Source organism: Hordeum vulgare, chromosome 1H (assembly GCF_904849725.1).
Source record: "Hordeum vulgare subsp. vulgare chromosome 1H, MorexV3_pseudomolecules_assembly, whole genome shotgun sequence".
In the NCBI taxonomy this organism is placed as follows: Eukaryota; Viridiplantae; Streptophyta; class Magnoliopsida; order Poales; family Poaceae; genus Hordeum; species Hordeum vulgare.
Genome location: NC_058518.1, coordinates 489,939,775 through 489,954,219, shown reverse-complemented (window position 1 = coordinate 489,954,219; position 14,445 = coordinate 489,939,775). Strand labels below are relative to the sequence as shown.

Below are 14,445 nucleotides of genomic sequence, written 5' to 3'. Positions count from 1 at the left end.
TGGCTTGAGGCTGACTGATGTATTAGTTTGTATGATCTCTATGAATAATTAATAAAATGGATGTATGCATCGTCCAGATGTAGAGCCCGGGGGTATATCCTATTTTCATTAAAAAAAACGTATGAAGCATCATTCAGTCTATGCCCCATACATATATTAGCAGGGTGCTCCCCGGGTGAAACAGAGTGCCACATAAGGGGGAGCAGGGAGAGTTGGCTGTGAACCTGTGATCATGATTGTGTAGAAGATATGCAGCTGTATTGCTGGGCAGGGTATCCTCTGACAGATGTTGGCGCCGTCCGACACCAGGGTGTGTCGGTGATTGCCGTCCGGGCTGCTGCCCAAGGAAATTTGAACCCGGAATTCATCTGCACAAGCACGTGTAAGAGAAGATGCATGGGTCTCAGGTTGCCATGTTACACTCTGAATGTTTAACAATTGGCTCCGTGTACTCCACAGTTCGTTAACATCAGCTACATCACCATTTACAGGTGAAAAATGAGAATCTTGACAGAAGAAAGAGGGAGCTACATCTTCTTGGTTATCTATCTCTACACACTATTAGACTGTACACAGGTAGCTAAATGTGGTCAAATGATATCAGCAGGAATCAAGAAGAAAATTCCTCTGTTCTGCTGCTACTCTTTGTTGCCTACTGCATCTGGAAGTTTGTATCTCGGAGGCCTGTCGGCACCTTTCCTTGAGTACTCTCTCCATCGCCTAGCAGCTGCTTCTGCTCTGTTCGCTCTCTCTGATGCTTCTACGTCTTCTGTTTGGTGTTGATTAATCAGATTCAGTAGTACAACCATATAGGAATGGACAGACAGTAAGAGAACACACTTGTTTTGAGTCAATATTGTTCTATCAGCTTCGTAGGAAGGTGATGCAAATTCATTATGGTACCGACTAAAGATGTATTGCTAGAAGATATGTTTTTCTAATGGAAGTATTTTATTGAGGATATGTTATTTGCAGAAACATTACCAGTGTTCTGGTATCGCGTTGGAGATCCCCAGATATCACTCCAAGGACTAGTCGTGTCTGAATTATTTTGGTTCATCATCCGTGTTCTGATTTTTTCCTGTAAAAGGAGATATGTTTACATACTTGTTTTAGTACCTTGGCTAACCAATGGCATATCTTCAGTTCTGGTCGAACATATGACATTGGGAAACAATGATGAAATTCTCAAGGGAATATGGCATTATACAAACGAACAAAATGGGAAGGATTATACCAAGACTTTTGCTTGTCGCTTTTCCCAACTCGCACTTGCCTGCCAAATAAGAAGTATCTTAGTAACAAGTAAATAACAGCATATTGCAGCAGGCCATATGTACAGACCCATGGATTTGGACAGAACTGAACTGCATTTTGTACTATGGTAGCCAAAAGCCTATCAACATTAACAAGAAATTTTGGGAGCATGCCTAGGGAGTAAATTAGATAAGAAAATAAAATCACATGAATGAAGCGACTATTACCATTCGAAACACGTTGACTGAAACTCCCATCCCAGCATTCATTAGTCCAACCTGCTCAAAATTGGAAACCAGAATTATAATACTGAAACGACAAATTATCTAAAATAATAAACCAGAGTAAACACAAGAATTTTCTTGTGTATACTTTTATTTGGAGTTCTGAGAATAATACGCATTTTGCTACCAAAGTGAACTACAGGGTCCTCATAAGTAATCAATAGCTTATATGATCATATAGAGATGTAGAACTGTATGTCTGAAAGAAAGTCGTCTTACATTGACCCTTTCTATTCTTCGTGTTTCACTCTCAAGGAGTGAAAGTTGTGCAGCAGAAGTCCAGTGAATACAGTCAACTGGGCTGGAAATGGAAATACAAGAAAGTTCAGTGAAACAAGCTTAACATTTGCGCTACATAAAATAAGTGTAAAACAAAATCCGAAAAGCTCGCAAGGACTTCGATATAGTGTTGGGGATAATTGGCAGGTAATAAAGTCCAAATAAATATTATCGTGGCCTTTGTATTCTCACCAACTATCAATGGCATCCTGAATGAGCTCCGGGCTACCCCTCTGGGAGCAGACTCTTGCCCTCCCAAAATCGTCCTCAATTTCAAAGACACTGGGGCACACGTTGGCGCAAATTCTGCATCCTGAAACGACGCGCACAAGATAAAGCACACCGACTCCCTTACGACGAACCAAACTTCTTATGAAAAATATTATCAACAATTCCTCTTATCAATACCTATGCAGGTAAACTCATCGACGAACACGTGATCCTTGACCGCGCTGTCATCAAAGAAAGGGTTGGTCGCCGTTGCCGTGTACCCATGGATCTCATCATACACCGCACGCTGCACCGGATCGCTCAGCACCTGCTCTTCAAATCCCACACCTCCTGTTAGCTTTGTGAACAGAGACCATTTCAATGAAGCAACACAGGACTAGTAGCACTGAAGGCTCCTACCGTGTAAACCTCGTTGATGAAGATGGAGAAGTTGGTGACATCAGGATGGCCTCCACCGAGGTCCGGGTGGCATGTTTTCATGCAGCTGTAGTATGCCTTCTTGATTTCCTCAGAGGTTGCATCTGGCATCTGGTTGTGCAACAAGCAGAATCAGGTGTCAGATATCAGTTCTTCTAAAAAGATATCACATATCAGCAGCAGACAACGACTTGTTCAGAAAAAGCAAGCATCATTTCCAAACGACCAAACCTGATCTGGAGATTTCCTAAGTAATATGGGTTCCAGTGGACATTTCTTTGATCTTAGATTAGGCACTAGATCTTACTCCATTCTAGGCACTAATTAACATGCTTGCAGAATTAGTAAGGATTGATTCAGAGCACTTACGACGCCAAGAACAGAGTAGAAATCGTCGGCCACGTCCTCCTCCGACCTCTCGTGTTCAGCTTCGGCCGTGTAGGCACAGATCCTCAGGCACCTCCTTCCCCGCGTACTCCGGCGCCGGTCGCTGCGCGCGGCTCTCCCCAGCAAAGCGGCGGCCGATTGCCCGGCGCGTCGGCACCAGCGGGAAGACGGCGCCGGCGAGACGATGCGGAGCGTTGGGATCGAGGTGGTGGAGATCAGCGACGGCGAGGGGAGAGGGGGAGCCATCGTTGGGCAGTGCGAGAGGAGAATGCCGGCGGTGGGAGACGACGGAGGAGAAGAGAAGCGGAGAAGGCGGGAACAGAGTTGGGTTTTCTTGCCGATCTCTTCTTCCCTGCTTCAGTCAGAGTTTCAGACTTGTAAGGGCTTTGCCAGAGGCTCTTTTACACGAGGGTCCTTGCAGAAACTCATATTGTTGTATCATCCTTTTGGTATCTAGTGCTTCCTTCCGATTGAAGAATTTTCAATGAAATTTTGTCAACTTTAAATTCATAGCATTTTCTTTTCTATCAACATCTTTCAGAGCAAAGGCACGTGGTTATTAAGAAAATGTTGACTTGTTTTCCACGTCCAAGTTCCATAGGATCTATATATCTAGATGTGGTAGATCTTATTGGGTGTTACATGAGCGTGTTCTTTCTTCGAATTTATGCACAGATGGTTGGAACAACTATATTCTGGGGGCAAAAGTTGTCCTCTAAATTAGGAGGAAAAGGGAAGAATATTGGCGGACAACATGGGATGACGGTGTCCCAATTCGACACGGGAAGACTGGCCAACTAGTTGCAATTGATCTAGTTTATGAGAAAAATCAAACCAAAAACTTCACAAAACTCGATTAATTGAGTAAACCCATGGAAAAACCACTATTCTAGAGTGACACGCCAGCTAAATTATGTTTGAAATGTCTTTAGGCGGACATGCCCGCCACAAAAGGCTCAAATAAATAATGACCTCTCAACGGTAAAGATGTCGTAATCAAAGAGTACGGGAGAGGGGATGTGGGCTCCAACTCCAAGAAACATAGCTAAGACACTGCATCCTAAGTTAGTGTCGTTCGCCTTACCGGATGCATCCAAAGCCACTAGTGGATAAATTTCTGCTATGTATGACAACCGCATGCAGCTTCAAAGACACTAACATCATCTGATCCAGCAAGACATGCATAGATTTTCATCCCGGAGATCGGAAACCCCCCGATCGAGGGGTGTGTGTGGAGTCTCGGCTCCACAACTACATGATATGCCACCCGAGAAGACTGTCATTGCTGACAAATCTTTCGCTTGGAACAACAACACCACAATCACTTGAACAGTTTCATGCGCCCTGCTTGCAAGCAACACCATCAACAACTTATTATATTTGTCATTATTCTTCCTCGACCAGGACAATGTTGCCTTCCCTGACCCGGCCACGTCCATAGGCCTAACCGCCCGCCTCCATTGCTCCTGACCCCATTATACCCCGGCAGGACGACATAATCTCCGCCGCCGCCAACCACCTCGTAATCCCATGCCCCTTTCGTCTCCGAACTCGTCAAGCCTTCGGCTCGGCCTTTTTTGCAAAAAGAGAAAAGAAAAACAAAAAGGCTGAGCCGAAGGATTGAACGGGTTCGGGTGTGAGAAAGGCATGAGGTTACGAGCCATGGTCAGGGACGCTGCCTCACCCCGTCCCTTCTCCAGCCCGTGATTGCACTCATCTCTATGAAAATCGGCATACACAAAATCATTTTTCATTTGCTTGAGGATTAGTAAATCCAGAGTTTTGTTCATCCAATGGGCCTTGTTCAAACGAAGCGATGAAGGTTGCAATCGATTGGCGCAAAATTGTCAGAATGTTTGGCGATCAAGGGTTGAGCATTTCTGCATGGAAGTAGGAGGCCAACACGTCACTCAAGGGCGACTGCAGTTGCGTGAAGCCATGTGAGATCGCTCTCGCCGGCCCGTGCCCGGATGGCGACACCGTACGTCGTTGTAGTGGCTGGCCTCGAGGACGACGTGCAGCAGCCACGAGCTGCAACGTTGCATAAGCGTGCACGGTACGTGTGGGCGCATGGTCACACGCACGTTGCATATGCGTGGCACGGCTACGGGCAAGGTTAGAGAGCAATCGGGGACAACTCAAGTCCTGTAGTATTTTCCGTTTGAAAAACTCTGGATGTGAGCAACTCCGAAGAACCCAGCTGCACCCTTCGTACCAGCACTATATATGTCCGGACTGAGAGCCGGACTTAGCAAATATGACCCATATACGCCTGCGATCGCGTCCGATTAGTGATCGGATCTTATTTTTTATCTGCGCAGTCGTTTTTTTTTTCATATGTTCGGACACTTGCACGAAATAGGTGAAGAAAAAGTGAGAGAAGAAAAGATTAACTAAGAAAAGAGAAAAGGTTGTCAGTGATGGGGTCGCGTCCTACGTGACGGATTGACCGTGCGTATCCGGGCGTATTCGTGAGTCTTCACATCGTCCTCATATTTGAAATGAATATGAGGGGTATGAGTCAATCCGAGCGTTTGAGATGGGTATGAGGGGTCTACTTGGCCGGACGCCCCCCCCCCTCCCCCCTCCGGCGTTTGAGACGGGTATGGGAAGTTCGTAGATGATCTAACCGGTATTGCCCATATTCAGCCCACGTTTTAGACGGTTATGATGAGTCCCGTGCACAACTGGGCGAGTCGGATTGGGCCCCCCCTGTCTCATCCCGACCCCATATATATACGTCCACATCAGCATCTTGGTTGAAACTATAGTCACTTCAGTTCGTCCCTCAATCTCCGTTTCGGCAATCACTGGTCTTCACCGGCATGACGGGCAACAAATCCGACTTTGAGATCTCGCGATCTGCCAACCGGTACCTGTCTCATGCGGGTCTAGGGAGGAGATGGTCGTCTGCATGGCTCTTCGTCACTCCCGAGAGGAGTCTACCCGAGCATGGCCGTACCCGATCTGACGGGATCCCATTGCTTTTGCGCAAATGGTGCATGCGTCCATATCGGCCTTGCTGGATACAGTGCGATCCGTTTGGTGTCTCAACATGTGGGTGATGGCGCAACCCCTTCGATGGCACGTCCTTCCCACGGCGTCAGGCTCTGAGTCAAAGGTAAATGCCTATGGGAGATGGCGAGGCCTTGTGTCCCGTGCGAGGAAGAGGCCGTGGGAGGCCATGGTAGCCCTCAAAGCCGATGTCAAGGAGGCCGAGTCGGATGCCCCCGACAAGGTGAAGCCGCCGTGGGTGATGACACCCCCCGGCGTCGCAGCCATGAAGCCCGCACGTCCATGTCCATCATCAATCTCACCTCTTTTGTGACGTCCAGGCAATGGGCTCCAACGAAGAAGAATAAGGCATGGAAGATGGCGAGGCCTTGTGTCCCATGTCCTACACTTTCTCGTCAGCAATCAGGCCTTCACTTCGTAGGTCTCATGTCCATCGTGCATCGGCATGGACGAGAACAACAAGGGCTTGGAGGACGGACACCGACGATATTTAGAATAGATTTTATGTAGCATATAATTGTATAAATTTGAATATTTGCTAATAAGGTATTCGGTTGTGAAAACATGCTTTTAAGGGATAACTGGTGTATGTATGTCCGTTGATGTTTAGGAGATCGAAATAGCTAGATCAAACTATTGATGCTGCTAATAACTACTTCTTTCGTCTTAAAATAAGTGTTTTAAATTTAATACATGTTTGAGACATAAAACAAGTGTTTCAAGTTTATTACAAAATTAAAAACTTTATTTTAGAACGGAGGGCGTCTAGAGAGGGCCACGCAATCCATTTCTCGTTGAGCTCTGTTTGCAGGTGTTTTGTCCCCTAGGATCGGCATGTCACTTAGAACGTATATATAATACTCCCTTCGTTTTAAAATAAGTGTCACACATTTAATATTAAGTTAGTAAAGTTTTTATACTAGAGCAAAACATTTATTTTAGGACGGAGGAAGTACACATTTATCTAAAAATGTAATTTATTTACAAAGAGCAAAGGTAGTATCTCCTAATTCTCTTTTTAGCCTACTACTACCTCCAAATAATCACAACACACTGTTTATAAAGGTTTTGGACCAAGCATAGCCCGCATCACCGTGTCTGGTTGTACCGCTCATTTCCTCCATTTTCACGGCCAAACCGGCCCAGCTTTTTGTGTCGTGCCAGCCCAGCTGTCGTGTCCAGCTTTCAACCGTACTGTGCTTCGGTGCAGCTTCGGATAGAGAACTTCCCTCTAGTTAGGGTTTTGTTCTTTCAAGGCGATTTCGATCGTCATCGTTGAGACTTCGCTTTCCCTACCTCTGACCCGATCCCCGTCTTCCTCTCCGTGATCGAGGGCGTCGCGGCGTTCGCTGATCCTGGTGGGGTTGTGGGAAGAGGAGGACTTAGGGTTCCGTTTGCAACACCTATTCCATTTTGTGATCGGGTAAGGTTCTGAAGTTTCATGGCGACTGCCGGAGCGTCGGGGTCTGGCACTGGCACCTTGCCAAGGAGGTCTTGATGACGGAGTAGACTTGACGACGCTTGCGACTAAGGGCTCCGGATGTAATGGGGTAGAGCTCTCCAATGCATCTACCGTGATGAAGGAGTTCCCTCGTTGCCCGATCCTTTATAAGAAATTAATGAGGGTGAGTTTGAAAGAAGACATTATTATCAGTGGCTAAACGAGACATAGATGTGAGGTTTTTATCAGCTTGAGGTCCATGAAGGACATCTTTTAGAACTAGATCACGTTTAAGAGTAGGGGAATTAATGGAAGATTGACCAATGTGACAAATATCCATACCTCCACCACTTTTCGTGTGAATTTAGTTGTTGCCAAGGTACCTCTCAGAAACCGCAAGTTGCTCCAACTCGCTTGTCACATGGTTAGTTGCACCAGAGTCAACATACCAAACTCCATCTCCTCCTTGTTCACGTGTAGCTGCGGTAACATGACGATCTTCAGGGACATAATCTTCGTCATAGCGGTGCCAGCAGTCCACGATTTCATGCACTGATTTCTTGTAGAGTTGGCACCGGGGACGATCACGAGAGGATGAGGCCCGACGGTTGCTGTTGTTGAAGCCGCCTCCTCCTGTATTGCCGTTGTAGCCGCATGTGTTGTTGTTGTAGCCCCCTCCTGCTGAACAAGGCTCGCCCTGGTGGGCGCCACACCCGCGACCTGTGTCGCTTTTTTTTTCCACTGGTGACCACCACGCCCACGACCGCGACCACGGGAGGTAGAATTGACAGATGATTGGCGCATGTTGGTACCGTGAAGGAGGCTGAGGCGAACGTCAAATCTCATGAGCTGGTTGTACAACTCTTGAACAGACACCAGTTCAACCCGAGCCGCAAGCGCTGATATGACGGGGTTGTATTCCAGATCAAGACCAGCAAGGATCTTGAAGGTGATCTCCGCATCAGAAAGTGCGGCTTCGGTGCAGGCAATCTCATCTGCGAGGCTCTTTATTTTACCAAGATATATTCAGCCATGGTGAGGTTACCTTTTTGCAGATTGGTACGCTCAATCCTGGTGTTGATAGCTTGTGCTTGGCTTTGGGCAGCAAACATGGTATGGATGGCACTCCAAACTTCAGTCGGCTTCTGTAGCATAACGACCTGTGCAAGAATTTCACGGAAAAGCGAGCCCATCAGATATCCTTGGAGCTATTGCTGTTGTGCGTACCAGAAGGATCATGCATAGTTGGCGACTCTCTCTTCCTTGCCGTCCTTGGTAGTGGTGAGAGTGGCCGGTGGTGCCGGGGTTCTCCCATCAAGGTGGTGCTCCATTTGTGCACCCTTGATTTGGGGAAGCTCAATGGCCTTCCATAGAAGGAAATTTCCCCTGAAAAGCTTCTCATGTGGTGCTTGTCTGAGAGCGACGTGTGTGGTGCTGGAAGATGAGGTGAAGGTGGACGATGATGTGGTGGACAGTGCACCCATGGTGCTGGGTGTCATGACTGCTTCCGTGGTGGACATACTCTCGATCAGGGAAGGAAGGGAGGTAAGCTAGATGCGATCTTCGATCTATGACGAAGAGGCTCTGATACCAGGTAAGATTGGTTGGAAGCATTGAACCCTTTGTCTCGGGCCGCATTGATATATACCCCCTCTGTACATAAATAATTGTAGTTGGGGAAAACTATTAGTTCTCCCCAATTACAATTATTTAGGTACACAGGGCGTGTTGTAGATATGCCCTAAAGGCAATCATGTATGATAACATTTTCTATGTGTTTATGAATAAAGGTAGTCCTTGGACATTATCAATGATGTGTATTAACAAGTATGTAACTTGTTTGTGAGACTATACATTGTATGATGACTGTCCTAAATGGTCCCAAGTCAAAAGAGTTGTGTGGACGTGCAACCAACTAGACTAGCATATGATATCGTGGATTGTCCGGTCTCACTGACCATGTAGCATTGGATGCTAGCCGGATAATATGGACTCAAAAAGATCTGGTCGGATTCGACGTAGTCGGATCCAAGTCGAGCTAAGGTCTAAGTTGGACAGTCCCAACTATGAGACGCAACGATAGGTCATTTGTGAGTCTCTAGTAAAACATACATTCCATGTCCTAAGACCTGAGCTGACGCATGTACTCGGGATGGTGACAGAGTTGCTTTGGGCCAACCAAACATTACTCCGTGATTGGGTACTTACAAAGGTAGGTTTCGGGTTTGTCCAGACCCATGTTGCGAGACGTGGTCGAGCAAGATGAAATTTGCCCCTCCGATCAGGACAGATATACTCTGGGGCCCTCAAATGATCTGACCCGGATAAGCATGGCCATGCGATGAGGATTATGAGATGATCCGAATGTTGGTCAGATTCACCGAAACGAGAAAGAGGTCGTGCGGCAACAAGGATGACCATGCCGCATTGAGCACGACAACGTATATCGTGTCGCAAAGGGAACGAAAGTATGAAGTACAGGTTCGCCTAACCAGCTTCATCGGATACTTGGAGTTGGCACGCCTTGCTAGAGGCCGCTACCGACTAGCCGAGTCAGATGTAATCTGACTCGCGACCGAGTGAACGAGAACCTAAAGGGTCGCGTGCTTAACGGAAGGAGCATGTGGGCTTTAGGGTCCGTGCGAGGCCCAAGAGTTGAGCCCGTGCCGGACGCATGTATATAGTGGAGGTGTGACACACTTATTCGGTTGATCGCTTCAGCGCCGTCATTAGGGCTTTGCATGTGTTGCAACTAGCCATCTCCACTCGCCGCCACCGATCATGTGATCCGGACCTAGCAGTCCGCCGCACAGTGTTCCTCCTGCACGCGCGGATACCGTTAGAGGCGGTGCACCTACGCCGCTTCGTCGAACCTTTACGTGGGATCCGGCGACCGACTATGCATGGGAGAGGGATCCGACGACCGGCTGTTCGAGGAAGATCGGACGAGGAGGATACGGGACGCGCTGCCACATCTACTTCTGCTGCACGACACTGCGCGGCTAGTGGTAACGATCCGTGATCCATCTCCGTAGCATGTTCTTGGTTGTTCTTCGCGTAAGAAATTTTTATTTGCATGCGCTGCGCCTTCGAGTATATTGAGCGATTGCCTTGGCTTACAAGGAAGAGATCGATCAAGATTATAGAATGTCGGTTGAAAGAGAGACCGAAGAGGAGAAGAGATAGGGAGATAGCTTACAAGTTTAAACAACTTTCTTAACTCTATAACTTATTCTAACATTGGGAAATAAAGGTCGCTCCACGTTATCATTGTCATTCTCTAGAATATATGGAAGAGAAGGAATGCAAAAGTATTCAGGATGACACTAAGGAGGTGTTTGGAGTCTCACCAGCTCCGTAAAATTTTGGGAGTTGCAGAGCCGTGCAACAGCCGCTCCGTCATTTTAAACCAGAACTCCGCCTGCTCCGAGAGTGGAGTTGTGGAGCGGAGGTTCTCCGAACAGGGCCTAAGCCCCTCCACCCAATTACTCGTTCCGCTGCTGATGACGTCCTGTCGTTGGTCTTACAAGATGCACCAGTGAACATGCTTCCAGTCTGCTTTGAGACCGGGGTACCATGTTGTTTCACTTATGAATGATATTGTAATGCGTACTTTATGTATTTCTGTTTATTTCCCTACCCTCCATCTACTCTGTTGCAAATGTATTCTGGTTTATTAACGCAAAGGTTCAGGCAGGCGTAAGGCTGCCGTAGCACCGTCAGAAATAAAAAAAAGTTCTCTCCGATTTCATGTTTTACAGCTATGTACCGAACAGAAAATAGAATGGCCGCATCCAGATAGAGATCCTAGATCATCTCGCGCAGGCTGATCATGATCTGGGAGAGCCACAAACCCGAGCCTCAGATCATCATCAGAAGTCTAGTGTTTTGGTTTTCGGTTTTGCATTTTTCTCACCCCAGACCGAGATGGCCGAATTTCGGTTATTTTCAAAAATTTCGGCTGAAATTTAATCAAAATTTGACTGGAATTTGACCGAAAATCATTCTTTTCGGCTGATAGATATATCTCGCCCCAGGCCGAGATGGCCGAAATATATATTTTACGGCCGATATTCAAAACACCTTTGAGACGATGCCTGCATCAACTACCAAATCCAGCTAATAACAACCAGAAAGAGCACAGAAGCTACTAAAACGTTTTATCCCTGATGTCTGCATCTACAGTACGGCCGGGCCTTGTAAAATTTCAGCGTCCCGCTCAGTGCGAGTACTCGCCGGACTCCTTGTTCCACGACAGGTACGCCGGGTCTCCGAGGCTCCTGAACAAAATCCATCCACACATTTATTTCCTGCTTTATTACTACAATGGATGATCTCCACATGAACATGATTGCCATTTGTTTGATAATAACGTGTGGGATGGTGTTTACCGGGGTTTGACGACGTAGAGGACGACGAAGCCCATGGCGAGGAGGAGGCAGATGCCACCGACGGCCACGTAGGCGACCCCGATGAAGTTGTTCTTGCCGCCGATCCACGACGCCGTCGACAGCACCACCGCCTTGGTGCCCCCGAAGCTGTACGTGTTGTAGTTGTTCTGGATCACCACCGTGATCTCGTCGCTCGCCATGATGTCCGCCTCGATCCTCCCGTACAGCTTCCGGAACGTCGGCAGCGCCGCCGTCCGCATCCACACGATCAAATCCTCCTGCTCGCTCAGCTGAAAGTTTTCAACGAATGCATCCCAAGTTCAGAGTGCTGCGTCAGAAGTTGTTATATCTGCACTTGGTCACAGACAGGTAGCTTGTCGTTGAGGTTGCCGCCGCCGACGAGCCCGCCCTTCTGGAAGTTGACGGGGAAGACGTTGCTGCCGAACTTGCTGTTCTTGTCGCTGGCCCAGGCGATGTCCTTCTTGTTCACCGTCACCGACTTCTTGTTCACGGAGAAGGCGTAGGTGTCGTTGAAGAGGCTCCATGCGATGAGCCCGCACGGCACGATGAGGGAGCCGTCGCCGGTGGTGGCCTCCGGGTCGCAGGCCTTGATCACCGCCTTGGGGTCCTTGTAGTCCTTGTCGCGCAGCTGCTGGTCGCTCCGGCTCTTGACGTACCGCCGGTGGTTCTGGTAGAAGTTCTCCAGCTGGTAGTAGACGTGTATGGGGCCCTTCATAGGCTTGGGCACCTGAAACAAAGATGACATGTTGTCATCTCTGTTCTGAAGTTTTTGTCTAGTGTAACCAGCAATGTACTACAGAGTACAGACACATTTCTGAATGGGAAGATGTGTCTCTGAATCTCACCGTGATCTTTCTGGTGCACGCCTTGTCGACCTTGGAGTCCTGGATGAACCCTATCTTGTCGCTGGCGGTAACACACTCTTCGTCATATCGATCTACCAGTTCAACAATCTGCATTTTGCAATATTGTCAGATTATTAGGAAACAAGAAACTGTGCATCCATATACTATCTTTTGCACATGAAATGCATTTCAGAAAGCAGTACTCCAACTGCACTTGTCTGAACTTTTTTACCTCCTGCGACGCCGAAAGCGAAGCGAGCCCTATCGGGACGAAGATGATGCCGATGAGCGAGAAGGCACCGATGACCTATCAATTGATGGTTTTCTGTTACAGATTCAGGTTGAAAAAGATGCAGTCCTTGATGTCAGATCTGGGATCAAGGGCAATATAGACGGTGGAGTGAGTGAACCTACGATTCCAGGAGTTAGCAGTGGCTTGCATGCTGGGAGCTCCTGCTGCGTGAATTTAGAATCTGGCAGAAGGGGGGGAATGCATTTTAGTCACAAGAACACGCGCCTGCATTTAAGAAAACTGCAGCTGCAGGGACAATCCGATGTTTGATCGAGATGCTAAAAGGCCTAACAAATGTACCAAAATGAAACAGGGGAATGGGGAATCAAATAATGACGGCAGAATCATACATTTGGGCTTGTTGGCCGACCGCCGCGAGACCTCGCTCTCCGACCCTGACACACTCATCTGCGTACAGTAGCAAATTAATTAACTGGATCGATGGATCGGCCGCGTAGTATCCAATGGAATCACACGTTTATACCAGCCCTGATCAGAGACAACGGAGATCATACCAAACCAATTACCTGATCGACCGCAGGTCAAGCGAGCGCGATCGTGACCGTGATCGTGATCGCTGCCCGGGCGCCGGCCGGAGGAGGAGGAGGAGGGGATTCCGGTGGATCGGTCGTCGTCCCCGCGTGGTTTGGCTGGTTGCGAGGGGTGGATGGTTGGTGTTGGTTACCCCACTGCCGTTGGAGTCCGGTGATTCGGGAGAGCCGTTCGCCGCAAACAGACAGTGCAGGCAGGTGCATATATACGACAGGGTTCACTCACAAGTCGTACATACATGTCCTCCTGAACACAGCCGGACGAAATTACCTTGTCTCGTTACGGAAAGAAATCAGATTACAGCACGCGCACAGGCGCCTGTCTTGGAACATCATTTGCATGATTGCATTGCATCACTTTTGACATGGAAAATCGCCGCCCACAAGTTTTGTTGCCACACAGAAATATTTCCGCGTATATTTAGTGAGCATCTCCAGTCAGTCATTGTTAATTTGGACCCTCAAGCGCCTGCGGACACACCCAAACAGTGGCCGGATGTGTCCGTTTTAACTCGTCATATTTGCTGCAGAAGGCCTTTAAATTGACCTTTCGTTTATTTAGTCATTTCGTCGAACATGGTGTATGCGACCTCACAGAGCACGCAGGAGGCCAGCGGCTGGCAAGCTAGCAAGCCAGCGGCCGCGGCGGCTGGCAGCGAGTAGCTAGCTAGCACGCATGCGCAGCCCGCATGGCTCATGCGCGGCCAGCACGCATGGCTGGGTGAGCACAGCGGGAGCACGACGGCCAGCTCATGCGCGGCGGCCAGCACGCACGGCTGGGTGAGCACGCGAGCTCGGTTGGATGAGGAGGATCACGTCAAACTATAAGAATCAACACATCACACACAGAATAAGGAGCGCGAAAAATGGAAACGCAGCGCAGCGTCTGACCTGAAGGAGAAGATGAAAGCCAAAAAACTCAGACGAGCATACGTCCACGTGACTCACCTGGTTTTGGTTCAATCTGGTTGCCAAAAACCCCACCTGCCGCGAGAACGAACAACGCGCAGAGACACACGCACGCACACCGGACT

General features: G+C 48.3%; 2 protein-coding genes and 1 non-coding gene across 4 annotated transcripts; all 3 read right to left on the bottom strand.

The window, feature by feature from the left end:
* Positions 1-381: 381 nt before the first annotated feature.
* LOC123417768 (chaperone protein dnaJ C76, chloroplastic-like) lies at positions 382-3,210 on the bottom strand. 2 transcript variants are annotated; one of them, XM_045106923.1, is made up of 9 exons: positions 2,838-3,210; positions 2,451-2,579; positions 2,229-2,358; positions 2,013-2,133; positions 1,761-1,842; positions 1,485-1,535; positions 1,238-1,276; positions 985-1,081; positions 382-769 (listed from the first exon to the last, which is right to left on the bottom strand). In XM_045106923.1, exons 1-9 carry the CDS (start codon positions 3,099-3,101, stop codon positions 639-641), a joined length of 1,044 nt encoding a protein of 347 aa, XP_044962858.1. In that variant the 5' UTR covers positions 3,102-3,210; the 3' UTR covers positions 382-638. The 2 variants fall into 2 exon arrangements, with proteins under 2 accessions (XP_044962858.1, XP_044962859.1); XM_045106924.1 differs by having other exon boundaries at positions 382-766.
* A 4,934-nt stretch (positions 3,211-8,144) lies between these two features.
* Positions 8,145-8,283, bottom strand: LOC123423588. Its single transcript, XR_006621208.1, has one exon. It is a non-coding gene; the product is annotated as a small nucleolar RNA Z247 (small nucleolar RNA).
* A 3,052-nt stretch (positions 8,284-11,335) lies between these two features.
* On the bottom strand, positions 11,336-13,621 carry LOC123417752 (ALA-interacting subunit 3-like). The gene is made up of 8 exons (XM_045106922.1): positions 13,388-13,621; positions 13,211-13,268; positions 12,983-13,041; positions 12,801-12,875; positions 12,569-12,676; positions 12,070-12,450; positions 11,703-11,992; positions 11,336-11,591 (listed from the first exon to the last, which is right to left on the bottom strand). Exons 2-8 carry the CDS (start codon positions 13,266-13,268, stop codon positions 11,531-11,533), a joined length of 1,032 nt encoding a protein of 343 aa, XP_044962857.1. The 5' UTR covers positions 13,388-13,621; the 3' UTR covers positions 11,336-11,530.
* Between the last annotated feature and the right edge of the window lie 824 nt (positions 13,622-14,445).